Source organism: Pinus tabuliformis, chromosome Q (genome assembly GCF_031772625.1).
Source record: "Pinus tabuliformis cultivar Carrire ecotype Pingquan chromosome Q, CPIR1, whole genome shotgun sequence".
NCBI lineage: Eukaryota > Viridiplantae > Streptophyta > Pinopsida > Pinales > Pinaceae > Pinus > Pinus tabuliformis.
The window spans coordinates 406,028,316-406,056,303 of NC_142296.1; the positions used below are offsets into that span (position 1 = coordinate 406,028,316).

At 37.8% G+C, this 27,988-nt stretch overlaps 1 protein-coding gene across 3 annotated transcripts; it reads right to left on the reverse strand.

The window, feature by feature from the left end:
- Positions 1-1,677: 1,677 nt before the first annotated feature.
- LOC149219897 (glutamate receptor 3.3-like) lies at positions 1,678-27,927 on the reverse strand. 3 transcript variants are annotated; one of them, XM_089384533.1, is made up of 7 exons: positions 27,490-27,926; positions 26,448-27,336; positions 9,255-10,585; positions 8,795-9,072; positions 3,393-3,424; positions 2,737-3,146; positions 1,678-2,644 (listed from the first exon to the last, which is right to left on the reverse strand). In XM_089384533.1, exons 2-7 carry the CDS (start codon positions 26,746-26,748, stop codon positions 1,973-1,975), a joined length of 3,024 nt encoding a protein of 1,007 aa, XP_089240659.1. In that variant the 5' UTR covers positions 26,749-27,336; positions 27,490-27,926; the 3' UTR covers positions 1,678-1,972. The 3 variants fall into 3 exon arrangements, with proteins under 3 accessions (XP_089240659.1, XP_089240660.1, XP_089240658.1); XM_089384534.1 differs by having other exon boundaries at positions 8,795-9,069; positions 26,448-27,927; XM_089384532.1 differs by having other exon boundaries at positions 26,448-27,926.
- Positions 27,928-27,988: the final 61 nt, after the last annotated feature.

Here is a 27,988-nt window from a genome sequence, read left to right on the forward strand (position 1 = left end):
ATGAAAATAATTAAATAGATACCTTTTTAAATGTCATTTTTTATGTATAATGTTTTGTTTAAAGATAATTAAATTAGTTTTCTTCTGGCTTGGTATAATTAACATTTTTCAAATAAGAGATTATGAATAAAATGAAATTAGATGTTTTTTCAATATACAATGTTTTGTCTTAGCACATTTATAAAATGTTAAATGGAATTATAGTTGAAAAATACACTTTAAATCTATGATGTTGCTAAATTTTTCATTCAAAAACTAGCAAAGGTAATATAGCTTTACATTAAAAACCCTCATAACAATTGTGCCATGCTCTATTAGAGGTCACTTCCTCATATGACAAGTAATGAACTTGCAATGATTCAACCTCATCCTCTATGATATGTGATCTACTATTATGATGAGATATTGTGATATTTGGTGAAGACAAGGTTACAAATGTTTCTTTGTCATCCTTCAAGATCACATCCCCATTCTTTATGATTTGTGATTTAATAGTATGATGCGCTATCATGATACTATGGGGAAGGTAAGGTTGTTTCCTTCTCATCTTTGAAGACCACATCATTTTCACCCCCACAAAAATATATGTTCTTACACACTCTTGATTCCCATGGCTTAAATATGGTGGACCTTCATAATATAGAAATGCATAAAAAGGTAGATTTGTTTCGCCCTTCCCATCCATTGTAAAGCACCATTTAGTAAAAAGGCCCACCCTAATCTATTTCAACACATTAACAATGAAGTATTAACCACTTAAATTTATAAAAAATAATTAATATAATGAAGTATTAACCACTAAAATTTATAAAAGATAATAATATAGATTGAAAAGTTGACTTTAAAATTTATAATAAATAGCTCATTTAAAAACTAACTCATTATTCCCTATTTATACTTTTATTTGCGAATAATATTACATGTAAACATTTGCAATTCACCCATTTATTTAATTGCATTAAAAATGTAGTTAAAAAGCTAAAATAATATTTTTTCAGTAAAAACTCATAATAATAGATAATTAATACATTAACCTAAAATGTTATGTTTATTTAAAATATCCGATTTTTTATCTTTTTCATTTACTTACTTATTATTCATTTCTTTAACTCAATTTTTATTATTCTTTTATAATCCTGAACCTAATTTGAATTATTATTATTATTGTAATTCATATTTCAATTTATCTTCTATATCATCATTAAAAAAAACATCAATTATTTTGAATATAAAAATAAATATTTCTTTATTTATTAAAAATTTCATATTTGAATTATTACTATGATTCATATTTCAATTTATCTTTTACATCATTTAAAAAAAACATTTATTTCCAATATGAAAATAAATATTTATTTATTTATAATCTCTTTTTTCCATTCTATTAAAAGATTTCTTCTTTCAAAATGAATAACACTAATTTGAAGTTTTCCACGTTCATTATATGAAGCCTACAGTCAAGTTCACTAGGTTTTTCCTCTATAATCACCATAGGTTAGCTGAAGAATCAATTTTCCATATGGTTCAAAAGTTCAGAAGAGAGTTAATCCTTCTAGACTTCAAAAATCCAAATAGGAATTTAATCTTTACCTTTTGCACTCCCAATGATTACAATTTTCTAGAATTAGTAGGGTGAGCTGATTGGTAATTGATTTGCCATAAATTTCCATCGAGAAAAGATAAAAGTTTGGTTTTATAAGAGGAAATAAATATTCATAATTACATTTAAAAGAAGCAATAACAATGTCACTTACATTTGAAGCAGCTTAACTACAGAGAGCAGCCTTGGCCATCCACTGTTAAGTCACAGACAACATTCTTTAAGCTCCCTTCCTTTCACAGAAACTTCTCCTCCTTGTCATCTAACAGTGACAAACTGGTCCCTGGTCTCTTCCTATAATGGGCGTCCATATTTACATCTTCAAATGTTCCTCAAGCTAGTCATTGAAATAGTGCAGTTGCAAGTGCAGAACTAATGAGGAGAAATGGCATAGTTATCACGGGGGGAAGTAAAGGACCCACGTTGATACATCTCAGACTCCATATCAATGGCCTGCTCGGATGGCCTTTCTCCATTATTAACAAAGAAGTTATCACTGGGGGAGGTAACAAACCCACGTTGATACATCTCAGACTCCATATCAATGTTATGCTCGGATCGCTTTTCTCCATGATTAACAGAGAAGTTATCACTTGGGGAGGTTAAGGATCCACGTTGATACATCTCAGACTCCACATCAATGTTCTTCCCGGATCGCTTTTTCTTGAGCCTCCCATTTTTTGCACTATCCTCCTTCTCATCAACAAAACTGGCAAATGATTTCACAATCTTTGCACTTTTTGAGCTCAAGGAATGGGAGCCATCATTGGAATCCTCCATATATCTGTCAGCATGACGAGTGAACAGGAAAATCATGCGACAGAAAAATACAAGCAACGCTATAAAACATATGATTCCCATCACTAAGAAAAGGCCCCAGAATCTGTTCAGGCCAAACTTATTGGAGTTGGCTTGACTGCTCTGTGTGCCGCATGTACCATTTTTCAACCACTTATCAGTAATTTTCTGAAGCTGGCCATTCTCAGAGAGATTCAGGATTGCTGTGGACATGTCACCTGTGAGCGGGGAGTCCTTTGGAAAAGCCTGATAATATAAGCATAGTTCTTATCATGATTTTCATATTTCAGTAAAGAAGAATAAAATGATAAAACAAACGTTAGAGGAAGGCTACTTACAAATCCCCATCCATTTTTGGAAAATTGTCCACCCACAGTGGTAAATCCACATCTTTTGGATAAAAACAATTGAATATAGGGATACTCGTCCACAATTGCTGCTACGCCTCCTGGTCTGTTTGGTCCCAGGGATAATGCTCTAGCATAGTGCTCGATTGAATCCAAAGGAACTAGTCTGGATTTGGCTATATTGAACGTTTCTGATAAATAGTTTTGAACAAATGATCCTGTTTGATATCCTATTGGAAAATTGCTTGAAACTAAGCCATCGATTCCTTGAATTGTTGTTGAAAGCTGCTGCACTGTGAGGATTGATGTAAGACTTGCAGTGTAACTTTGACTGATGATTAAGACCACGAATAGCCATATGATGAGCACTGCTCGTCCAAGCGTGCTTTTAGTGTTTTCCTCTGCATCAATGCCATGGATATACATTATATTTGATTGCTTTTCAACAAACTTGTTTTGACACTTGCAAAAAGATGGTCTCCTAAATTTAATTCAACATATACCTTTTCTTTATTGCTAACCTAGTGCAGCTTCATTATTCTCACTAAAATTCATACATTTTAAGCAGATCACAAAAAGCAACCCAACGTGTTCTCAAGGGAACCTAAAAGCCCTCACAAACAGAAATGAGAAGAATGATTACTCACTCTGTGAAAAGAACATCGTTGAGAAAGAAAACCTGCACAAAACAGTATTGCATTGTAGTAAGCCATTTCATCAATATATGAAAAGATGTGGCATATTTTCCAATTCTTGATAAAGAAAGTATATTATGCGGTTTGACTGATTAAGATTGCCAATTTTCCATTTGAATTTCTAACATATCCTTCTCAAGTGACTTAATCCTGTACATCTCTAAGAACCTCATAGATAACTAGATTTTCCCATTTGAAGGGCATTCTGGGCATTCCTGCATAAATTCAAGAACAACAAACTTAATGCAATATAGACCATAATACAGTGAGCACGAAAGGATATCTAGAAAGCCTGAGATTTCCAACTCCTTTTCTAGTTGCATAGATTATTACAGGCTAAATGCTGCAAAATTATGGTTGCCTAAGACTTGTAGTATAATATATTCTGTTCAATCCAATGTTACCAGAATGGGACCAGTCATCAAACCGGTAGAACCCCCGGACCAGGAACCGGTCAGAACCAGACCGAAACCAGTCAACCAAAAACACAAAATATTCAAATTTTAAAGAAAACCACATATATTCATATGCATTCATATGAATCCAAACCATTTATACACAAATAAGCAAAAGCTCTCATTTATAGAGCATGTAAGGGTGAACATAACCAAAATAACAGAGTGCAATCCATCTTTGAATTGAAAATACATCAAAAAAACAAGACCCAGATGACCTTTAGCATCCAAAAATATTCATGCTACAACAAATACCTACATATCATCAAAAGCTTTGCCTATATTGGGATCTTCGTCATCAATATCATCCTCTAAACATTAAAATAAGATAAAAAAATTCTTGAAATGTCAATTCAAGATTTTGTTTGAGTGATGGGTATATTTTTAGTAGGATCACGATAGAGGAGTTCAACAATCAATGCCACTAACATCAAGGTACATAGAGGGATGGGTGCCATTGACTAAATGCTAGATTGACACCCTCATACATGACAAAATCCAATGAAAACATTGCAATCCCCCCAACCCTGAAATCTTGAAAAACTGTCAAGTCTGCTGGATTTTAAGTGAAATGTAAAATTCTACTTTCTCTATATGAAATCGAGTAAGGTGGGAACCACTATCAAACATACGGAATCATTTCATGGTAATGTTAAAAATTTAAGTAAAAGGATGAAAATGTCACTTTTACTCTTAGTCACCAGATTCGGCGAATTTCAACCATTAAATTCGAAATTCGGCGAATTTTAATGAGAAACGAATATATTCGTTCGAGTTCGCCGAATTTTATGGCGAACTCGAATTTCAAGCCGAATTCGAATTTTTCTCGAACAAAATCGTTTGACATTCGATTAAATTCGCCTGACGTTCGATTAAATTCATTTTTTTTTCACGCGTTTTAGGCTTTAGGCTGCGGGTTTTATTGCTCGCCGGTTTCATTGTTGCATTGTTTGGTTGTGCGAAGGGCGAAGGGTTTCATACTCACCAGTCACAGCAAACGACTCTACACTCTACAGCTGCAGCCTGCTCCGGTTTCATAACTTTCATTTCAGTGACCAGTCCACTACCAGTCTGCCCGACGCGTCTCGACTCTCAGCTGCAGCCTGCCGACGCGTATCACTGTGAAGTTCACAAGGCCTCAACGTTCACGGTTCAGGTAGGAGTTCAAACTTTATGGCGAACTGTACACTGAAGTCTGACTGTGTATATATATTAATATAAATAAACCGAGACAGAGTATACTATTTTCTGGCAGACAATACCCATGATCGATTGGAATAAGTTGGATTGATGATTGATCCTCTCGTTTGCAAACTAAGATATTCCCACCATGCCTATCTGCATTTGCCAAACGCATGTCCAACACAGTAATCCTGTGCACTTCCTCCATAGGAAATGCAGCTGGATGAGGACCCATGTCTTCACAGTTGCTGTAGCTTTCCACAAACTTTTGTAGAGAACCCACCGTTGGCTCTTGACTGAACTTACCAAAACCTGCTGAAACGTGAAATGCACTATGCGAGCACTTAATCATCATTGTAGGAGGAACCCCTGCAAAGCCAACTTCATCACCAACCAATGATTGAGGACCATCAATTGGATGATCTAATATGTAGGTTGCAACCTCCCTGTAAGCACCCTCACTGTATCTCAGCCATTAAGTCTGAAACTTGACCTCTGCTTGGGCAAAACAAACACTGAGGAATAACGAGAATTTGTGGCACCTGGAAGATAATTTCGGATCTGAGATCAATGCTGGGATATCAGTCCTTAAGACAGTGAATTTCGGCCCTCTAAATGTGATGAATTTGACCTCCTTATTTCTTCAGACTGTGGAGAAGCTTTCATTATATTTCTTCAACACCTCCGCATTCTGGCATGTCCCTACTTTACACAGTAAAAGTTTCTTTCTTCCACACCTTAGAGCGAAATTGATTATGGCCCAACCAGTTACTAACTTACTGCATGATGCATCCAAATTCCAATTGCCAGTAAAACTGTAAATTAAAAGAATATTTATGTATAAATGTAATAAAATTATAAAACAACAGTTTGAACCATTATTGCGTTAGTGACATGTTAAAACCAATTGTTAGATCATATAACTTATAAGTTATAATGTGCATGAACTGCACTTCAAAAATCAGCCATATAGTGGGTCGTGGCTTGGTCCAAAAAACCTGTCTGGAAAAAATGACTGTTAAGTCCTGTGAGCAACCAGTTATGTAACTGTTCAAAAAATAAAATACATCCGAATAAAACTGGTATATATAAATAGTATATTAGTATCCATCCATAGTACATGCCAATAAAGAAAAAAGTGCTGATAAGAACATTTAGCAGTATAACTGTGCCATCAAAACAGCAGCCAATATAACACCTGTTCAGGAATCAAGGTTCTGTGTGTACGCCAGCCTGTAACAAATGCTGGACTTGGAATTTGCCCAGAAAACAATTCACTGCATTATATTTACATAGATCTATATATTCGTGTAATAGCTACAGCCTACAGGCCTGTGAGCCTAAATCTTGAAACATACTGATACATATGCATAAATATGTGTGCAAACTGCAAACTGTTTTGAATCACTTTTCCTTTTTCTAAATTCTAACTAACGAAAATGTAATTTCAAAAAAAATTGCAGACATTTCAGACATTGCAGTGCCAGACATTTCAGACTTCTAAATTCCAATGGCACCCCCAAAATCAACTGTTGTAGCTTGGAATTTTGTCCAAAAAGATGGTTTTAATCTTTCATGTCAGCTGTGTGGACATAATTTCACTGGCACTTTGACTAGAGCAGTGGATCACCTTCTCGGTATTAGCAATGGAAGTGGAGGTGGTGTTGAAGCCTGCACTAAGATCACCGATGAACAAAAAGCCACAGTGGAGAAAGACCATTCCAATTCACAGATGCAAAAGCAGAAAAGGGTAAATAAGAGGCAGCGAATTGAGAGGGAGATTGCCATGTCTTCCTCCAACACCATTAATTCAGTTTCAAACATTGGTGGATCAAGTTCTACAGCTCCTCAAGCAAAAACAGGTGGACCGAAAACATTAAATCAATTCTGGAAACCTGTTGAGAAACAGGAAGTTGATGATGCTGTTGCTGAGTATTTTTATGCATGTGCAATTCCCTTTAATGTGGTGAGGAGTCCATATTTTAAAAATGTAATTAAAAAGGCCATTGATTTTGGGAAGGGCTATGTTCCTCCTGGATCTGAAGCTTTAAGGACAACTTTGCTAAAGAGAGCGAAAGACAGAGTGACAAGAAAGTTGGCTGATATTAAAGAGTCCTGGAAGCTTACAGGATGCACAATTTTGAGTGATGGTTGGTCAGATTTGTGTCATCGCCCATTGATCAATGTGCTTGTTTATTGTCCTCAAGGGGTACTTTTCTTGAAGGCAGTAAATGCAATGGATCGAGTGAAGACATCAGGTTCCCTGAAAGGAATTGGAGTTCCTTTGACCACATTCATTCCAAAAAAAGAAATAGATTGTCATCTGGAAGATTAGAAGATCTTGTTTATGTTCGTAGTAACTTGCAGTTGGCATTGAAGAATGTGGCTAAAGAGTCATCCAATTCTTCTACTCCGTGGATCGATCCTGTTCCAAATGCAACAATGGATGATGTTGATTTGTACATTGATAGTGACATAAACACTGACAGGGAATTCACTGATGAATCTGGTGCTGAAGCATCTAGCGGATTCACATCTCATACTGCTCTTGATGACATAGAACTTTTTGATATAACAAGTGGGCAACAGGAACATCAAGAATAAAACTTGTGTTCCTGTTTTAGATTTCTAGTTTAGTTTTTGCATGAACAATTTTCTAAAACTGCCAAGCTACTTTAAAGTTTAAACTTTAAACCGTCTTTTGCATGTGAAATAGAGTTACCTTTATGCAGTTCTGTTTGGTTTTTTCTGCTTCTGATTTTGCTGCTATCAAGCTATTTCACTGCTTTATTTTTCATGTCAGCACAAAAGCTTTTTCTTGGGAAATGCACAGTGAGGAAAGCATACATCTGTCAGACGGTTTTGTATCTTATAAATTATAATGCAGAGTTTTTCATTGAACTGCCAAAAGAATATCTATTTGTATGTGTTAGTGGATGTATCATGTGTCATATTTAAACCAATATAAGTGAATTTTTTTGGCCTTTGCTGTCTTGTACTTGTTCCAGCATAAGAACAATAACTCCATCTTTAGTCAACAGGGGTTTGAAAGGACAATGAAAATGCTTTAAAACTGTTTTTGTATTTTTTATGCCAATCTATCTTTAAAAGATTGAAGTATTTTAAGATTCAGATGTATTTTATTTTTTGAACAGTTATGAATGGTTGCTCACAGGACTTGCTGCCATACCATTTCTCATATGCATATCTATCTTTAATATACATTTTTTTTCGAATTTCTATATGTCGAATTTTATCGACAAAATTTTAGTTGCCGAACTTTATTCGAATTTCATGGTCGCCGAACTCGAACCTGGTGACTAAGCTTTTACTTTAAGAATTTAACATTACCATGAATTGCATATTAATAGTAGGGCCATAGACTTGAATTTTAGACACCCATTGTGGGCTAGTGCCCAGCTAAGACAAAAAATAAAGAAAAGAAGCAAAGCAGGCCCCACTTGCTGCATTTTACGCAGCTTTATGAACTGGCCAGTGAAAATAGTCGGTTCACAAAAACGGTTCAAGTCACTGGTCCAAACTGGTTTTTGTCTCAAAACGGTTGGACTGGCCAGTTCAATCTGGTCCTATAACACTGGTTCAATCTAGTCCTAATAACACTGGTTCAATCTTAGCTATATAAAGTAAGGAACATAGGGCACTTCACAACAAGAAATTAAATTTAAGTTACACACAGATACATAACACTGCACTTACCAGAGAACATTACTAACTTGCCGCTTTGGATGCCCACGAAATTCTTGGTTTATTCTATGCTCTAGAATCCATACAACAGCTCCTACGATTAGAAAAAAGGCACCAGTTGTACACCACATCTCTGCTGAAAATGGACGCAGGAAATCCCATGCACTAGACTTTGCCTCTTTTACAGGAACCACCACAGCTAGGCCCGTTTCTATATAAGGCTGTGTTAAGTCCACAATCTTGGACCGATTTGTTGTGATTGAAATGTCTCCTACAACTGCATCAAACTTCTGCAGGAGTTCAGCTATGAATAGCTGCACTGTAATGTGCTTATACTTATTTTCAGAATGCATGATAAATCATCCAAGGTTCTCCAAGAATATTTTTGAGCTTATACCTAGGGGAAACACAGTTCTACATCAATAATTGTGCTATCAACCAATTTAGGCATATAAGTTTAACAGATACCAACCTTTAAAGTGATCTGGTTCACAAGCTCATTATAACTGGGCGTCGAAACGACTGATCCATAAGGCCTAAATGTGTACAGAAGTTTATAAGGAAGCAAGTCCACTGCAGCATTAAACACATCAATACAAAACCCTTTCACTGGGCTGCTACCATTTACTGTTACAAATTCTTTGAAGCCTGACTTTCTAGGCACACCAATCACAAGTGTCTTGCCAGTCACCCAACCATGTGGCACTGTTTTGCTTTTACCAGGCCATATAATACGAGAGAGTTTTGGCTTTATAGAAGATTGATTGACACTACTGGCAACTGTATTTTCTGGAGGGTTAACTGATAAGCCTGTTCGATTTGACCAGTAACCAATGCTGCGGAGGCCTGTACCAGCTACATTGATAATCTCAAAATTAGAACTCATCAAGTCCCTATTCATGTCTAACTGTACAGGACCTGCAATGCCCTTGAAAGTTGTTTGTAGTATTATCTTTCGTAACTGGGCTCCTCCATTAAAGACCTTCAGTGCTGCTAATTCTGAATCACTTCCACCTGCACTTGATGGAATAGATCGTTCTGCAAAAGAGATATTCCCTCCTTGGTTCAAGAAGGTATTGATAGAATGAGCAATCATTAGTATACTGTCATAGGCATACAGTCCAAATGCATTCAGGGAGACATTAACCATATTATCTGTTTGTAATTTTTTCCACCTTTGCCTGAATACACGCTGCTGTCCTGAATTTGGAGTATGTGGACGCAGGCTGATTAACCCTTGAAGTGAGTTCATGCTGTCTGCTCCAACCAGACCAGAATCTAAAACAGAAGATAGCCAATCGGTGGTTATCCAGACATAGCCAGTGCTCAACATTCCTGAGTCCTTAGCTTCAGAGAAAAATTTAAGACCAAAATCTGAATACATATGGACTACAAAAACTCGCGTATCCATTAACTTCAAGTTTGCCAAGACTTCATTTATCTCGCTTCTGCTGGCTCCAGGAGATATAGCTGCCTTATTGGTAATCCTAGCTCCCAGATTTGACAGAGCATCCCCTAATGTAGAAACACCATTTCTCCCATAGTCATTATCCATATACACAGCCACAACTTCTCTCCAGCGACAAAAATCCACAAAAGCCGCAATTGCTTCCATCTCAGACGCATCATTGTGGGCCATACGGATAAAATAAGGGAATTCAGATGATGTGAGAGTTGGATCAGTGGCTGCAAAGGACAAAAGTGGTATTTGAAGGTCATTTGCTATAAGAGATACTACATGAGCAAGGTCGGAGAATTGTAGGCCCACCATTGCCACCAGTTCTTTTTTCATTAATTCCAAAGCTGCATTGAGGCCAACCTTTTATTAGAAACTATATTTTTCAATTATGAAGGGATTAAAAATACATAAAGTACACACATTAAAAGCTTGCCAAGTTTAGTAAATTGAATGTAAAAGCCAGTTGTGGCAGCTGCATAGCTCGGGAACATGTAGCTACCAGCTGCAACAGTCCACTAAATTTATAAGAAAGATTGTTAAAAACATGATATTTACTAGTCAACCAAGAAACAAGACAACTTCAAAACAGAGATGAAAGGCATGGATTATCACTCATAAAATTTCCTTAACACAGGATGCTTCACATGTCCTATTTCTTCTCCAAGACAGCAATATTACAACCGCATTCATGAAGAAATTTAACATCATAGAGTTATATGTACTTCAGAAAGTAGACAAAATGTAATAAGGGCACTATTCTGAGATCTAGTATTGAAGATAAACAAACAAACCGTTAAGATTTAATGGGCCATATAAATTATTACAGGTGCATCAGCTACATAGGTTTGTGCTCAAAGAAAAATAACTTTGAAATGCAGACCCTTTAAGGTCCGTACACCTGGCTGTCCATTTCCACTTTTTGGTAAAGAAGTGATTATCACCTCCTAGAGTTTTCTACTGGCAGCATGACCATATAGGAATCTAAGATTTCATATGCTTTTATCAATTTAGGTTATTTCATCACAAAATGATCAAATTTTCAATTTCATATGCTTTTCTCATACAAAAAATTAAAACATCCTCACAAAATGATCAATATCAGCTAAGTGAATTCACTGCCAGTGGTAGGAAAAAAAATTGTTTATCTTAATCTTCAGCTACTGGAAAGTACTAAAACAAGCAAAAGTCATCGAACAAGTAAATAAATTGATCTTGACATATAAGGAAGGTTGTTTTCGTACATCCAAAAGCATTTAAGGTTAATGGCATGTTTATTTATTTTGTTTTTCATTTTCTCGTTTAAATCATATACCGTCCACTTAAGATCGCATTTCCTTCATTTTTCTCCATACAAATCAATGTATTAACAAATTTTATAAGTTTCTAGATTCAACGTTTATGATGGTCATTTCATTACAGGCAAAAGGTGTCAATGTTGCTCAAGTTCCAATTAAAATCTCTAGTATGCATCAAGAGAGGTCCTTTTCCTTTACAGATAAAATTTCAAATCTGTAATGCCTTCGACTTCACTATCTAGAGCTCTAATACCTTGAAGAAGATTTGAAAGTACCGTGGCCTCTTTAACTAAGGCGGAATTTTCGTGGGCTTAGACATAGCTCGTACCTTGGTAGTAGCAGTGTTTGGTGGCCGTGGGGTTGTTTTGCCAAGCTTGATGATAAATTTCTTTCCAAAACAATGAATAAGCAAATGGAAGGATTTCTAAGACGAAGAACACCATAATTGGTTTACATGGAGGCCCACTTCCAATAGGTTCACCCTCAATAACAAGAGTAAGCCAGCGTACCTGATATAGTTAATGTTATTGAATCAGCCGATGTGGGAAGATGATACTCAGCCCACTGGTAACATAAGCCTTTGATTTGAGTCTTGTTTCTTATATGAACCAATCAAGCCCAAGCCCAATATTACTGTGAAACGGAACTCTATATGGTTGACTGGATATAATGAAGAGCACTAAGGAATGCAGGATTGTGCCATTTGGTCAAGTTATTGTGCCTCTAAATACAGGGTGCTTGGATGGCAAGCTTTGTTCGAAGGATTGGCTAGTAAACAGAGACTCACTAGATCCAATCTGACTGACGGAATGTGCATCCTAATGTGGCAAGAAATAAATATTATGGGCATATTTTGTAATTGCAAGTTCAGGAGATAACATTGGTCTTAGCCGTTGGAGTTTCTGCTCTATCTATTTAATATGGAAAGCGAGATCTGTTCATTCAACTTGTCCTGATGATGAACCACACTTGTTGGTTCGAAACGCGTCGACAAAAGAATCCTAATGTGATTTTCGCCAAAGAATCTTCTCTCAACATTGGTCTTATGCAGGGTAGCGGTTTCAAGATTTTTCTATAAACCCCATACGTTGAAGGGCAACTCTAAAGTGATCCTTAGCCAGGTAAGAAGATAAGCCCCGTGGGTTTGGCAATTCCTCTGGCTCAGTACTCTATCTAGTTTATGGAGAGAAAAATGTAGCACTATTTTTGAGAATTTCACAAAGAATATCAATAGAATGGATTTCATAATTTTTTGGGTAAAAGTTTAAACAAACTCAAATTTGTGTTGAACCCTTTCTGCTTAGAGAGCAACTCCAGTGGGATATGCTTTCCTTCTTTGGTGGGAAGAGGAAATTGCCTCCAAAAATGTTACCCTGTTCTTTAAAATGTTGCCCTATAACTAAACATTTTGCGAAAAAGAAGTATTCACTGGTTCCAGCAAAACCTCGTCACTCAAGATATAGGTAGCAGAGGCTTTCAGACTCGAGCATTTAGAGAGATCAGTGACAGAAGCCAATGATCATACATGAGTCGTTGACTGGTGAATAAAACAAGTCAACCACCGGAATATCTATGACATCCACATTGACAATGTGAAAAAACTTCCTCGGAAAAAGAGCGAGCTAGTATAGTGTGAGAGTCTCCCGAGTAAGATATTATTTCCTACTTCAATATAATAATTCCTTTTTATAAATGTTGACAATTTTAACATTCGACACATATTATGGTAATGGGATTTCTACTATCTAGTATGATGTTCCTATACCTCTTATAATGCTTGTATTTTTTATCCATAAAATCATTTTGTTATTAATCAATACAGAGGTTTACCTTACTTGTTTTCCCTCTCTTTAGTCTGATTAATTTATCCCTAAAACAATAAACTCTTTTTGATGGAAGATTTAGGATTCATAGTGTTGATACTTCTTTTTTTGTGACGGGCAGAATCAGCAACTGGGCCTGGCTCGTATTCACGTAACATAGGGTTGATTCCAAGTTCCAACCACTACCACTATAACCTCCAAGTGTATCCACACAGCCCCACACATGGTACATGCACTAGTCGAGGTTTGAACCAGTGACATTGCGAGTGCCTTGCCAACTGATCTACACCCCAAGGACAGTGTTGGTTCTTTAATTAAGAATAATTTAACAAATTTTGAAGCCACACTGGAAATCCAAGGACTGGTTTGCACAAATTTTAAGTTATCAAAAAAGAGAAATGCAAAATGAAATGAAATAGAAAATTGGTACCATATGAGAAAAGGAAATTCTTATGTTTTGTACTTCTACCCCACACACACACACACACACACATGCCAGTGTGATATCATTGACTACCATCAGTGTTTGGGTCTGCAATTCCCTCCAACAGGATTTTAGGTTTTTCTTTGTCATCTTGAATATTTCTTGCTTTTTTTCTTGGCCATCTTCAGTACTATTTCTTGCTGTCCTAATCTCATGCAAATAGGAACTCGCAACACTAATTTGTAATTTTCTTAAGTATATATCACACTGGCCCCATGGTTATCTCATGTGAAAAAGCCTATATGAAAACCCGGCAAAGGGAAAGTTGTGATCTCGTTTAAAAAACCTATATGGAAACACAGTAGAGAGGAAGCAATTACTGAAAACCAGCACAAAATAAGTCTTCACAAAAGATGATGCACAAGAGGGTATCAAAAAGATGGCATAGGGATGGTATATGGGCTGCAAGCAGAATATCTGAAATGAGGAAAGGATTCCCTCAACCTGTTGAAGGAAATGTAACTAGGTTCGGTCTTCATAAATGTACTTTTGATATTTGTATTTATCCAAGAAAAGAAATATTATTTTTATGATATATGTCAATGAGTTTCTTGCTCATTGAAGTAGGTCTAACACATGTTAAAGTGCTATAGGTAAGTCAAAAGGTCAAAAGAATTATGCTAAAGACCTTAAGGGTATGTTACATTGTGTATAAGAGTCAAAGAAGTCACCTCCAAGCAAAGTCAAGTCTCCTAGCAAAGACACCATCAAAAGAAGCAATGACACCATTAAAAGCACCCATCGAAGCAAAGGAAGTCAAGTCGGCCTCAAGGCAGCAAGTCGGCCTAAAGGAGGGACAGTCCTCTATATATAGAGGCTGTCCACTCCTCCAAAGATAACGCAATCATCTCTGAAATTAGCGAAGGAAGAAGCCGAGATAAAGTGAAAGGAAATAAATTTAAAAGGGTCTACAAAGTGCAGCGAAGTAAGGAGGAAGAAAAGCGAAGGTAGAGGACTGTTTCTAGGGCTAGAAACAGTCACACGTGCGAAGAAAAGGAAGACAAATCTGCGGGTATGACAGCAGGGACAAACAGTCCATGAACTAGTGTTGTTTGGGTTTGAAACTAGGCCTACAAGGCCTCCCAAGTCAAGCAAAGAAGCCTATCTCTCTAGCAAAGGAAAAGGACCGTAATTCTCTAAGGTACCTCTCACACGTGCGAGAATTAGGGCTGCAGTGCTGTCACACTAAGCCTACCACTATACATCAAGAAGGAGCTCAAATGATCAAGAGAAGGAAGGAGTATCCTTAGGTGAAGGATATCACTAAGTACAAAAGATAAAGTATATATTCTAGAAGATCTACTAACAGTGGAAGGAAGAACGAAGAGCTGGAAGAAGGATGAAGTGCCGGAAGAAGGACGAAGTACCGAGGAACAAAGTGTCGGAAGGAGGTGGACAAAGTGTTGGAGAAACATAGTGCAGAGAAAAGGAAGGACTTGACTTGTGCTTGAAGGATCTTCTAGTCAAGGGTCTAGGGTTTGGCATTGATCAAGAAAGAAGCTTCAATAAGAGAAAACTTACCGAAGGGTTTTCCTCTCAAGAGAAGAGAGGTTTTGGCCCTGGCAGAGAGCCAACATCTTGTGTTCTTGTTCTATGTTTAAATAGCAGTTTGATGAAGCACACACACATGTATTAATAAGAGAAGAAGATGATTAAGCTAACAAAGACAAATTGTAAAAAGACCTCATAAATTGTTATCTAGTCCCGAAGAATCATTCTACACCTAATTGCCCTAGATTCTTCAACACAACCAACACATCACAACTTTAATACAATGATCAAACAGGGGTTCCCTCGTAGCAAGGCAACAAACCTCAGTTTTCTCATATCCAAAGGGGGAGACAAAAACAACCCTAGGAACTACATAACCATCATAATCAATCCAGTCTTTGCCAAGCTCATAAAAGGGATTGTGCAGGAAAAAATGACCAAATTGGCAAAGGAAAAGAACAAAAGAGCCAAAGGACAAGCTGGTTTCCGACCAAAACACTCCAACATTAACCATTCCTCACACAGGCACATAATGGAAAAGATCAAGGACAACAAAGACAAAGAACAATGGAGTCATTTTGTCAATTTCAAAAATCTTATTGACACCATCCTACATGAGAAACTATGGGAGAGGTTGATGGAAATTGAGGTCTCGAATGATTGAAGGGCAACAATACACAAGTTATAGGAGCAGGTAAAGGCTAAAATTAGCAATGCAAAGGGTCTTTCAAAGAACTTCAACAATGTCATTAGGTGAAACAGGGAGGCAATCTGTAATGCCCTAGCCTTGAATGGCTTTGAGCAACTCCATCACATGATGACCTCGATGGTCATTAACCAACACAAACAGAGATTATGAAAGGTTGATGGTTAGAAGAGTTGGTTTTGGGCACCCTTTCACAATGGCAAGGTGCACTTTGGACATGTTAGGTGCCCTTGCTCAACCTAGGCACACCACAAACCTTGGCAACTCACACTAGTTAGACACACTAAGAGAAGCTTGAGAGAGAAATTTGCAAGGGAAGGCAAAGAGGGGGTCATCCCACGTAAGATACATGATGGACAAGATTGGCATAGAGAACTTGACTGACATTTGTAGACTTGGGTGCTTGGGATAAATGTGAACCCAAAGAGTTGTGCGGTCCACAATTGGGGATTGAGACAAACGTCAGAAGTTCCCTTGGGCAATAACATCCGTAAAGCACAATCGTGGGATGCACTCATTGGGTGCACATTGACTAAGCACTCATCCATCAAGGACACATCCATTGAACGCACATGGGTGCACTACTAGGGACTATTGCCCACCAAAAGTGGGTGACCCCATAGGAGAAATTTTTCTCCTAGATATCTCTTTAGCCAGTAGCGCCTAACAATCATCGATGTAGTCGATATATTGTGCCATTTGATCTCAGCTCCCTGCATCAATCATATGTCCCCTCACCCATCTGTCAAAAGCATATGTTAGAAGGTGGGCAATCCAACCTAAAAGGTATGTTTTTTAATGTGCAATTGGGTGCTTATGCTTGTTTTTCCTAGGCATTTTGGGCATCGATTATTGGGTGACTTGGAAGAAGGAAGGGTTTTGATCGTGGTTTTGTTCCCTCACCTTCAATGGGGGGTTAATCCTCAATCCTACTCCTGTGGGATCTCCCTTATTCACTTATGGTTTCATGAAGGCCACCAATTAGGAATCCCCGATTTTGGTAGCATTGTTTCATTTTCTCGTTCCACATTTTTCACTCCCCTTCGCACATTACAAGCCCTATTTCATCATTTTCCTTCTTTGGGTCCACGTGACCACTGGGTCCACAAGGCATTAGCACTTTTCCTCCCCTTGTCCACAATGTCTAGGTCAAGCCTAGAAATGTTGCCCCAGAGGTTGATGCATCATATCATGGCCATAAGCAAGAAACAAAGAAAAAGAATATTATAAAATGCTAAAGATGGTTGGGACATCAATTAGCACATGGGAAAAAGCAAAACATGAGTTCTACCCCTTATTATGGCTATCACTCTGGTTCCTAAGGCCCATGAGTGCCCCCACATCATTAAGGAACCCATGCACATCACAACCCGTGGTGGGTGGTGAACTACGCCAGCTTAACAGGGTACTAATTGCTTTATATCTTACACAGCACACTCTCATTTCCTAGAGCCCCTGAGCAGTAATACAAAGAAGAATCAAGAAAAGATAAAAGGCAAAGAAAGAGGGGTGGAAAAACAAAGGCCAGGGTAACTCATGTATCCACAATTACTCCCTCCTACATCTATATACCCAATACAAGGACATCCCTCATCATTGCCATCCTTGTACCCATGGCATCTAGCCCTAAGACTCCCATGTCCCCATCCATCCATCATCATTCATATGCCACCAATCACTTGAAGGATTTACCAAGGACCTGTCTTTCCCCTTAGGGTTAGGAACACCTAATAGGGTCATTTATTAACCTTCCTACCTAGGGAGGTAACTCTACCTTGAGATCAAAACCCCAAATTTGGAAGGGAAGCCTCATATGAAGTCTCAATGTGCCCTTGATAAACAAGTTTGGTTCACTTAGATGCATTAAAGAACTATTGTACCTAATGGTGAGGATGCAACACTGGAATATATATGTGATTGGCAGGTGGTTTCAACATGGGTTGGGCAACTTAATTAGGACCCAAGTCCACCAGAGGATCATAATGACATCCTCGGGTGAAGTGTTGAGAGCCATGGGACTCCCATCTTGTGCAAAGCGTCATTTCACGCCATAACCCTCAATAGTCTGCTCATTGCCCCACATTATTCGTCAAATGGTGCACTTGGACCAGTGTGCCCTAGTCGGCTTAGCATTTACCACGTAGTGTGGCAGCTGATCCAAGGCCCAGAGGAGGTTTGTCTCATCCATTGAGACATGGGAAGACAAGCACCATTTTCAAATCCCTCAGTATTGGAGCATTACAGGCTATTCCATTACCAAGAGACCCATGAGACCAGTGTTGTGCCCCAAATACAAAATTGGGGCCATGCCTTAGTTTAAGATTTATGGAGCCCTCTCACACGTTTTGGCACTAAGAGGACTCAACGTTGCCTTCCAAAAACCCTACATCAACATGGTGTCATCATTCTGACTTGCATTTGGATGGCTAATTCATAATTTTGTAAAGCTACTTGGTCGGCTTGTGACCAAGGGATGTATCTTGCCCATTTTTATAATGTTAAGGGGCTACTAGGCATAATTCGACTTAGTAGGACACATAAATAGAACATCACTCCATTTGTATTAATCATCATCACTTGGAAGTTTCGACCTCTTTGGCAAATTCACACTAGTTCCTGGATTGGCTATTGGAGTATCTTCAATGCATTTCTATATTTGGAGCTAATTTTGATCTTCTTTTGGAGCTATCTCTTGATTGTGGATAGATATATTGCATGTCATCTTGTAAGTTCCTTTTGTTGAAATTTTGCTCTTGAAATATGTTTAACGTATGGAATTGCTATAACTAGATTAACGCTATATATTGTGCCCTGATTTTGGGAAGATAAATTTTGAAAGCTATTTGGTTGACAATTGCATATATTAATCATAGTATGACATGTGATGAATGTTCCTAGTGGTGAAATATTGTTTTTCTCCATAAAACTCCATAATTATTGAGTGGGTAATTATTGAGGGTTGGTACCTAGAGCATCAATTCTTAACCTCCTTAAAGACAACTTTGGCAAATCTAAAGCATCTAGTACTCCATATGCCCAAAGGACAAGGCACTAGTCCAAGCCTTTGGTGATCAAACTCAATTTCTCTCCATAAATTTCCTTTCCAAAATTTTGGTCCCCTAATGTAGGACAGCTAAGCTAGCACATAGAGTGAATTGCATTAGAGAGTGATTTGGTGGATTCCAAGAGCATAGACACCAAGCCTAGGGTCTTATCTACAAGATCTCAAAGTTTGGTAAGCATCCAATTGTTTTCACCTATGTTGCATGAGTTTTTGGAATGTGGGAACATTGGGAACTTGGGTACGGGTGTCAGGAAAAGCTAGAGGTTTCCCCAAAATCTACAGGAAATGGCTCCTCGGGAGCGGTAATATTATATAATTAAAAAATAAAAATATAAAATATTTGGTTAGTTATCTAATTTATATAATAATCAAAATTAATATTGAATCAAAATATTCAAATATTAAAATCAATTTAGATATATAAATAATAAATATATAATCTCTCTTATATATAAATATATTCTCTGGGTGTCTTTCTCTCCGAGTCTCTCCCTTTTATATATATAAAATGTCAAGTTCATTATCAGTGCTCTGACACCTGACCATTTTTTTAAACAATCTGGCTTAAAAATACAAAGGAACAGTTTTACATATGTTTCTCTAATTATTCTTAAGAGAAAAAGCAAAGCAACTCTAATTTTTAAGCATTGACTGCCACATACAATATGCACACACAATCTTCTGCGATATATATATATATATATATATATAATATAGCAGCAAAAGAAATACTCATCAACGTGACATCCCAGATATCGCCCTTATGTCGAGGTGCCACACGCTTCCTTAACCCATCAAGAGATTGCTCCAGTTTCTTAATTAAGGATATCAATGTTAAGGATGTCTTTGGCCTTTCTTCCTACTAAGGTTTCAACATAGGCTCATGTTTTGTGGGCAGTTCAACATATTTTTCCATAGGTTTTGTATTCCCCAACCTGAAGGAATGTCGAAACTCTAAAAAAACAGTCTTCAAAGCTCCCGCAACTTTCCCCAACTCGCATTGCAACTCTCGCTGAAAAAGTAACATTCTCATACATTTTGTAAGCTCCCGGGAGCATTGGAACCATTGGAACGGGCTTCCCACCTCTCGGGAGTGGTTCCAGTGTAACAGAGGTTTTCACCCATAGAATCTCTTGCCCTAGGTGTGCCCTAAGAGGGAAACCCTAGTTTGTATTTCCTTAACTTGGGGACTGCTTTGAGGGTTGTATGACCATAGTACTCGGTGAACTAAATCATAATAAGTCCTTTCTTCTCCTTGCCTTGACCTCAGAAGTGCCTTTATCCACAATTATCTATAAAACCCTAGGTCTTGCACAAGTCTTTTCTAGGTCTCTTAGAGGGAGCAAAGAACCTTTAGAAGTGTTATATTATCGCATAAAGCTTCCCTTGAGAGGTCCTACCTTATCACCTAGCACCATAAAACCTAGAATATCTATCAGAGGTGATTATCCATCTTACCGGGACTCCTCCCATCAGTGAAAGTCCATAAAGAGCAGGGGGCATTTGGCTATGGTGATAGTGGGCCATTGTCACATTGTTATCACTTAGTTTAGTTCTTATTCTTGTAGGGTTTTCTTCTTCAAGGCATGCTAGATTTTGTGGTAACAGGCACAATGGATGTGGTTGGGTACACTCGTTCGACACATGGCACTTTTTGTATAGCACCATTGGACGTTGGACAATTGACTAACAAGTCATAAAAATGGTCAAAGGCACCACCTGGCAAAGCCAAAGTTTGTAATGTGTACACTTGAGTCCACTTAGGCTTGGAGGGGCTTGCAATTGCAAAATAAATCTTGCATACATAGTGGATGCCTCAAAGGTGCTATGTCATGAATCAATCGTTCATCATCATTCACAAAGAGTGTGAAGGAACTTTGTGGTTTGTGCTAAGTTCAAGGTTGGCATAGTAGCACGAATTACACTAACTAATGACAAGAAGAAAAGGATAGGAGTTGTAGGAGGCAAACATATGATTGGTTTAGGGATTGGATTATGCCAGTCTATTGGGAAATAGGCAAAAGGAAAAACTGCTTTTGACTCATTGTACATCTCTAATAGGGTTGTAAGCAAAAGGTTACAACTCCCTTGTATATCTGTAACATTCTTCATCTAAATAAAGTTAAGGCACTTGCCTTGGGTGTTGCCTATACATGTGTTGTGGACTTTGTGTATGTTGGATGTTAATATTCTTTGCTATACTTATGTTGGCTAAGCATTGAAATATTGGCTAGAGATTAAAGTGTTGTTGGGGTGTTTTAAACGTTGCAGTTGGATGCGTGCCAATTATTGAATGAACTTGGTTCGATAGGACTTGGTTGCAGTTGACATATTGTAGTTAAAGGAAAATTCATGGGAAGACTTTAATTAAAGAGGTGTAATCTAGTTGTAGTAAGCATACATTGGTCAAGCCCCTGCAATCAAGGCAAGGCAGTGCCACACAACCTTAGGTGCTAGAACTAATTTGGGAGAAACTCAAGTTTGCATACTCTCCATCATTTTCTAAAGGAAAGGTGATGCCAAAGTTGATTTTGAGATAATGGTGCTCTTCACCATTGTAACTATTGTAACAAGTGATATCAAAGCATTCTTCATCATGTCTGAGAAAACTTGAGGCAAAGCAACATTTTTTGGGACAAGTTGCCAAGCAACTGGAAGAATGACTTGAAGATTTGGAAACACGAACTTAGTGCCTTAGTGCAGCAAGCAACTAAGACAATGTATCTGCACGAACCTTAAATACTTCAGCCACTTTTCACCATGACTTGGAAGGGAGCAGTAAGCGCCAATGATAGGTTGAGCTAGTGCACAAGAGCAACCTTATGGTAGCAAGGCATATTAAGTCTTTAAGACTTGGGGCATGTTGTTTGGCCACACCCCTGTGCACCATGGATAATGTAGAAGAAGTCTTGAAGACAAGGAAGCAATTGACATTGCCTAATTCTAGAGGTAAGCATGTTGTTTGTTTCCTTTATTATCAAAATAATTTTTCCATTGATTGTCCTCTGAAGAAGTTAGAAGACTTGGAAGAAGTTCAAGCGCAACCAATTTTAAAGAAAAAAACTAGTAACCATGGTAGGATCCCAAGTGTGACAAAATTCAAAGGCAGCATTGGAGCTTCTCGGTGCCTTGATGATATCTTCAGGCAAGTTTGAGGTAAAAAGTCGGGAACAAAATCTTGCTAAGGAGAATCCCATAGTGAATTTTGGAAAGAGAATGTTGCAATTGTTTGAGGCGGTCTTAGCATCCACTTTCCACCTCCCATTCACTAATCAAAGCCACACGTGGCTTACTACCTAACAGTTGATAGTGGAGCCTAGTGCCATCATTAGAGAAAGGATAAAAAGATGATTTGTCTTTTCTGAAGGATGAAGCTTACAATAGTAGCAGGCCATCCTCTTCTCCACATCGATGTTATATTGAACCATTATATTATTTTACATCTATTGCGATGCTTTCATAGTGAAAAAATGAAGGAATCATCTTGTAAGATCATTTTTACTGACGAGTCCCAGTTTGAAGAATTAGGGTATGAAAACTTCCAAAGCCAGTTTTAGGCACTAAATGACATTTTTTGGGGTTGAAACTTTCCCACTTTAGCGTTGGACCCAAGAAAACTGATATACACTTTGAGACCTTTCCAACAGTGCAAAAACTGCATCAGTCGGAGTTCATATGCAAAAGTTATTCCTTCCACTAGTTGACCTGCCATGTTGACCACCATGGTACAAGTGGATGCCACATCATCTCCCATTACTCATGCATGTGGGGCTAGCCACATGTTGGCTTTGAAGAAGACTCTTGAAGGTTCAAAACCATAACTCTAAGTGAGGGTTGAGAGAGTCACACCTTGCCCCTAGTTGGCAATCAGGCTTTGTTAAATATTGGGCCACTAGGAGTAGGGGTTCCATTCTATGCTATTGTATTTTGTTCCATAGTTGTGTAGAGCAATTAAGAGTGGGAAGTTAGAGAGAAAAATAGAGAGGCTTTCATTTTTGTAGTAGCCTTATTGGCTATATCTCTCAGGTAAATCCATAGAGAGTACCTCTTCCCCTCTTCCTTTGTACTTGCATATTTCCATATCAGAGAAAAAAGAGAGCAGAGAAGCCTCACATTCTAGTTGGGTTTTCTCCTGTAAGGGTTTTGCAAAGCAAAATTTGTGTCTATTATGAATGGTGTGAGTGTCCATTTTATTCTTTATTTGTCACATTTCAATTATTTCATTTATTCAAGTAAAACATTAGCTATTGAAGAATATGAAATCTAAAGGAAAAATTAACCTACACAGTGTAGATTTCATTAAGTTTATCGAATATGTTGTGACGAATCGTTCTAGTGTTATATCCACCACAACATATCATATTGATATCATAGAAGGTTTTTTTGGAGTATTTTGTGCAAAGTTGCAGGGATTCAAGAATCAGTTTAAGCAAAAAGTCATAGAACCCTAGCCCTGACTAACAAGTCTATTTAGAATAACCCTCATGATCTAGCAAACAAGAGATTTGCGAAGTTTGAGACTTAACCACTTTTTTGGTGTAGACAGTATTGTCAAGATGATACCTAGAAAAGCCAGTATCTAAAAGAAAGCTATCCATTTTGGCATACCAAGCCCAAGGGGCTTGCTTGAGACGATAAAGGGATTTCTTAAGCTGACATACAAGGTTGGAGTTTGTTTGTATAAAGTCAGGAGGTTGTTCCATATAGATTTCTTCATGCAAGTCCCCATGCAAGAAGGCGGATTTAACATCCATCTGATGGACTTCCCATTTGAAAGAGCCAGCAAGGGAAAGAACAAGGTGGATAGAGTTCATTTTGGCAATAGGGGAGAAGGTTTCAGTATAGTCAATGCCTTCAACTTGTGAAAAACCCTTAGCAACAAGACGAGCTTTATGTTTATCAACTTTTCCATCTAATCCAAACTTGGTTCTGTAAATCCATTTGCATCTAACAAGTTTTCGTCCCTTTGGAAGAGGAACAAGATCCCATGTATCATTTGCCAATAATGAACGATATTCTTCATTCATAGTTGCGTCCCAATCTAGATGACCTGAAGCTTCAGCAAAGGTGTCAGGATCATAATTTGCTGAAGCTTGAGCCAGTAAAGAAGAGGCTCTATCGAATAGTAGTTTTGTGAATTGAAATTTCTCTCATATAATTTAACTCTCAAGTCTTCTTGGGTCCTATGTTGCTTGCATGCACATCAAGGACAACTACTAACCACAAATTCTCTTAAGTATTGACTATAGATGAACACTAGGGATACCCCCCTATGATTGGAGAAGCACCAGTCTAAATAGAGTAAGTAATTTGCAGTAACCTAGGCTAATTACTCAGTTGTTTCCTAGGTTTTCCAATAGCAGATATAAAGAACATGTAAATAGAGAAAATGGCAGCCATGGACAGCAATAGTGTTTCGGTTAAAATCAGCTAAGATGAGCTAAAATGGAGGAAGAAAACATGCAACCAGTAGTTTAGAAAATGGTTTGAAGAGTCAGATATAGAAGGAGAAAGGTGCCCAACTGATAAAAAGGGAGTAGCAAATAACGTAAATAAATGTTACAGGAAGGGAAGATGGAAAAGGCATGTTTCCCTACACTGTGCAGCATACTCATAAATCAAGGAAAGATCAAATTGGCACATCACGACACACTCACAAATCAAGAAGAGGTCAGATATGAATGGAAGAAGAAAAAGTTAAGTCAAGTCCATGATTTGTTCTTGCCCCAGTTTCTTTCAAAAATAATATATAAAATATTAACTTTGTTATGACATACAACCATTTAATATCATAAAATATATCTATCTATCCCTTATTTATCATGATATTAAGTAAAATTCAAATATTACATTACGTAAAATCAATATAATTACTCCCTTTATATACTGGAAATATCAATATAATTGCTCTCTTGGTTTACAAGAAATCAATGAATATCAGTACAATTCCTTTCTTTGTTTACCAATATTATCTTGACACATATACAGAGTCAACAGCTGCATGTGCTGGTGCTCTTAAAAATGGAAAGGATAGGTTGAAAAACCCTACTCCAACAATTTACCTCCTCCATGGCAGCCGGTCAAAAGAAGAAGCCCCCGGATTTCACCCAACATAAAAATCCTGTCATTGCAACCGACTTCGTCCAATCATGTATATTTTCTCAGGGGACGGTTATTCCTGGGGATGGATTCTTTTTATTTTAATGGAACGGATGAGGGGTTTCCTACAGGTAGAAATGAAGGCAAACAAAGCAGACAGACCTACAGGACAAAACACAAAGTGAGAAAAGGTCCTGACAGACCCGCACAGATCACAGATCTTACTGCCAGTCACATCAACCTCGTTAGTAAAGAAACTTGACAACCATGAAGACGTCTCAGCAGAACAACCAGAGCAGACCCGACTGTTAGATGGTGAGAAAGAAAGTACTTGCTGCACAGTTCACAGTTGCAAAGACAAGAAACAACATACATCTGACTGCCAGTTACAGATATCCGGTTACCAGAGAAACCCAACACCAGAGTTGGAATTTGACGAACTGATTTCATTTTTACTCTGCTATAAATAATATCCTTATTTGATGGCAAAATGCCGCATGATGGGCACTGTCCGACACCTACGAAGACATCCCAGCATAACAATTTCATATGTTATTAGTGTAGCAAAAGACCCTATTTTCTAGTGGATTTTCTATACAAATGCGATAGGATTTTTTATAACTGTTATTACTACAAACCCGACTAAGAAATGGCAAGAAAGAAAAATGATTTGCTGCAGAGCTCCCAGTTGTAAACTGAATGCGCTGATGGAGAAAAACAAGGACTGTTTCTTCATGAAACGAATGCGTTTCTCTTGAAACGTAGGCGGTTTCTGCCGAAATTTGTTTCCAAAACGGCAAACGTCTATAAGAAATTGCGTTTCTAAATCCAGTGCCGTACTAGCAGCCAACTCACTCATAGGGTTCTCAAATCATTTCGGATCCATTCCAAATGCCAGAATACTGTGTATGCGTCTAACTTATTCTCCAGGATAAGTTTCCGATACATCGTCTATATAAATTTGAGAACAAGCTGTACCTGTACCCCTTCTCACACTGACGTTTCTGATAAGTTTATTGAAAATAAATTTCTGAAATAGTGCATCTCACATCTTGTCTAATATGCAATAGAGGTTTGTGCCCTTTGTACAGAGATCCTAATGCCTAATATTCAAACAGTGACTGATACTCTAATCATTTATTCAAAGATAATAAGCCAAAGAGTCATCCAGAGTTGTCAAAAGCCTTTTTTGTAAATACAACGAGAGCAAAGGTCAGCCGCAAAGAAACGTTTAGTTTGCAAACCTTCTGCCGTTCCTAAGAAGACGTTGCAATTAGAATCCACCATAGTAAGGTTCAGCTTTGTCCCGTTAAGCAGAGTCTCATTGCTGTTCACATCTTTCACCGCCAATTCTAGAGCCGGCTTTGCAACTCTTCCAATCATAGAATTGAATGCAAAAAGAGCGGCAACATTGACAACAGAAGGCCTTGTATTACCAGCAGTGCTAATATTTCCGTCAGTGTTTGTGCAATTGCTCGGAATCAACACGGAGAATATTACTACCAGAATGACCAAATAATCCTGGCAGTGCGGTAAGCGGCACATGTTTAAGTATCCCGTTCACTTGGAAATGAACTCCAAAAATAAAAACCGAAAGTTTACACAGCATAAATATGAATGACCAATTTTGGAGAGTTTCTCATGATGATGAGAATTTGCATCAATGCATCTGGAAGTTAAAGAGATTTAAAAAGAAATTGTCAAATTCCAAAACAGTGTGTAAAAGAAAATCAGAACAAAAGTTCAACGCATCCGGAGGTTAAAGAAATTGAAACAGAAAATTTCAATTTCAAAACAGTGTCCAAAAGAAAAATCAAAACAAAATTCGCAGTGGTTTAGATGCCATTAATTCGAAGAAGAAAGGATGAGGGAAAAAGATTTCAAGTTGTGAATTTCCAGAAGTTGACCCCTAGAGCTTCAAAGGACTTCAAAAGAAAGCAGGTTCATGAATATGAAATGTGAAACAGATCATGACGCTATACGAGGATTGAACATGAGATATCCATTCCTATAGCTTCAGAAAATTATTTAGATGCAGGGATTACACATCAAAATAAAGATTCATGACTCCGGGTCGAAGCGCACAGGCCTTCACACGGCAAAGTTGAGATGGTAGCCGTTAGAGCTCATGACCTGAAAAACAGACCAGCAATGCCAAACATTTTTGATAAACTGTATCGTACCGTATTTGAAGCACACTGGGTTTTAAAGGATATATATTTAAAGCTTAAGCGTCATTCTTTCACAGAAAATCATTAAAAAAGTCCGACTTAAAGCTTGTCAAACCTGTTCCGAACAAGACATGTCCAAGAACAATAGGACAAAGAGATCGAAACGAATAAAGCTCACACTTGGAGGGCATGAAAATACAGGGCAATGCATCCATTTTACAATCAATCAAAGCCCAAAATCAATCAACCAAAATGATGAGGGAAAAGTCCAAGTCGCCATATCAAAGTCCGTTGATTCAAAGGAACAAACCAACGCTCCGTTCGGCGAAAGTACAAAGCCTTGCAGTCCGCCAATATATTTATTTGTGCAGCCTTTTGGAAACCTCTACCGAAGCTTCAAAATTTAGGGTGGCATCCGAACAATGGAGAATTACTTTCCTTATCAAAATTCCGGACCACTAAAATTTCTGCCACTAAAGTACGGCCGATATTCTCTTCGTTTCCGACGGAGCCGCTTCTCTTTCGGTCTGCGTCGGATTCGAACCTTGGCTTATGCGTTTACTTTGCTTTAGCATTTAATATTTAGGACAGTTTAGAGTCGGCTCATTTTACCC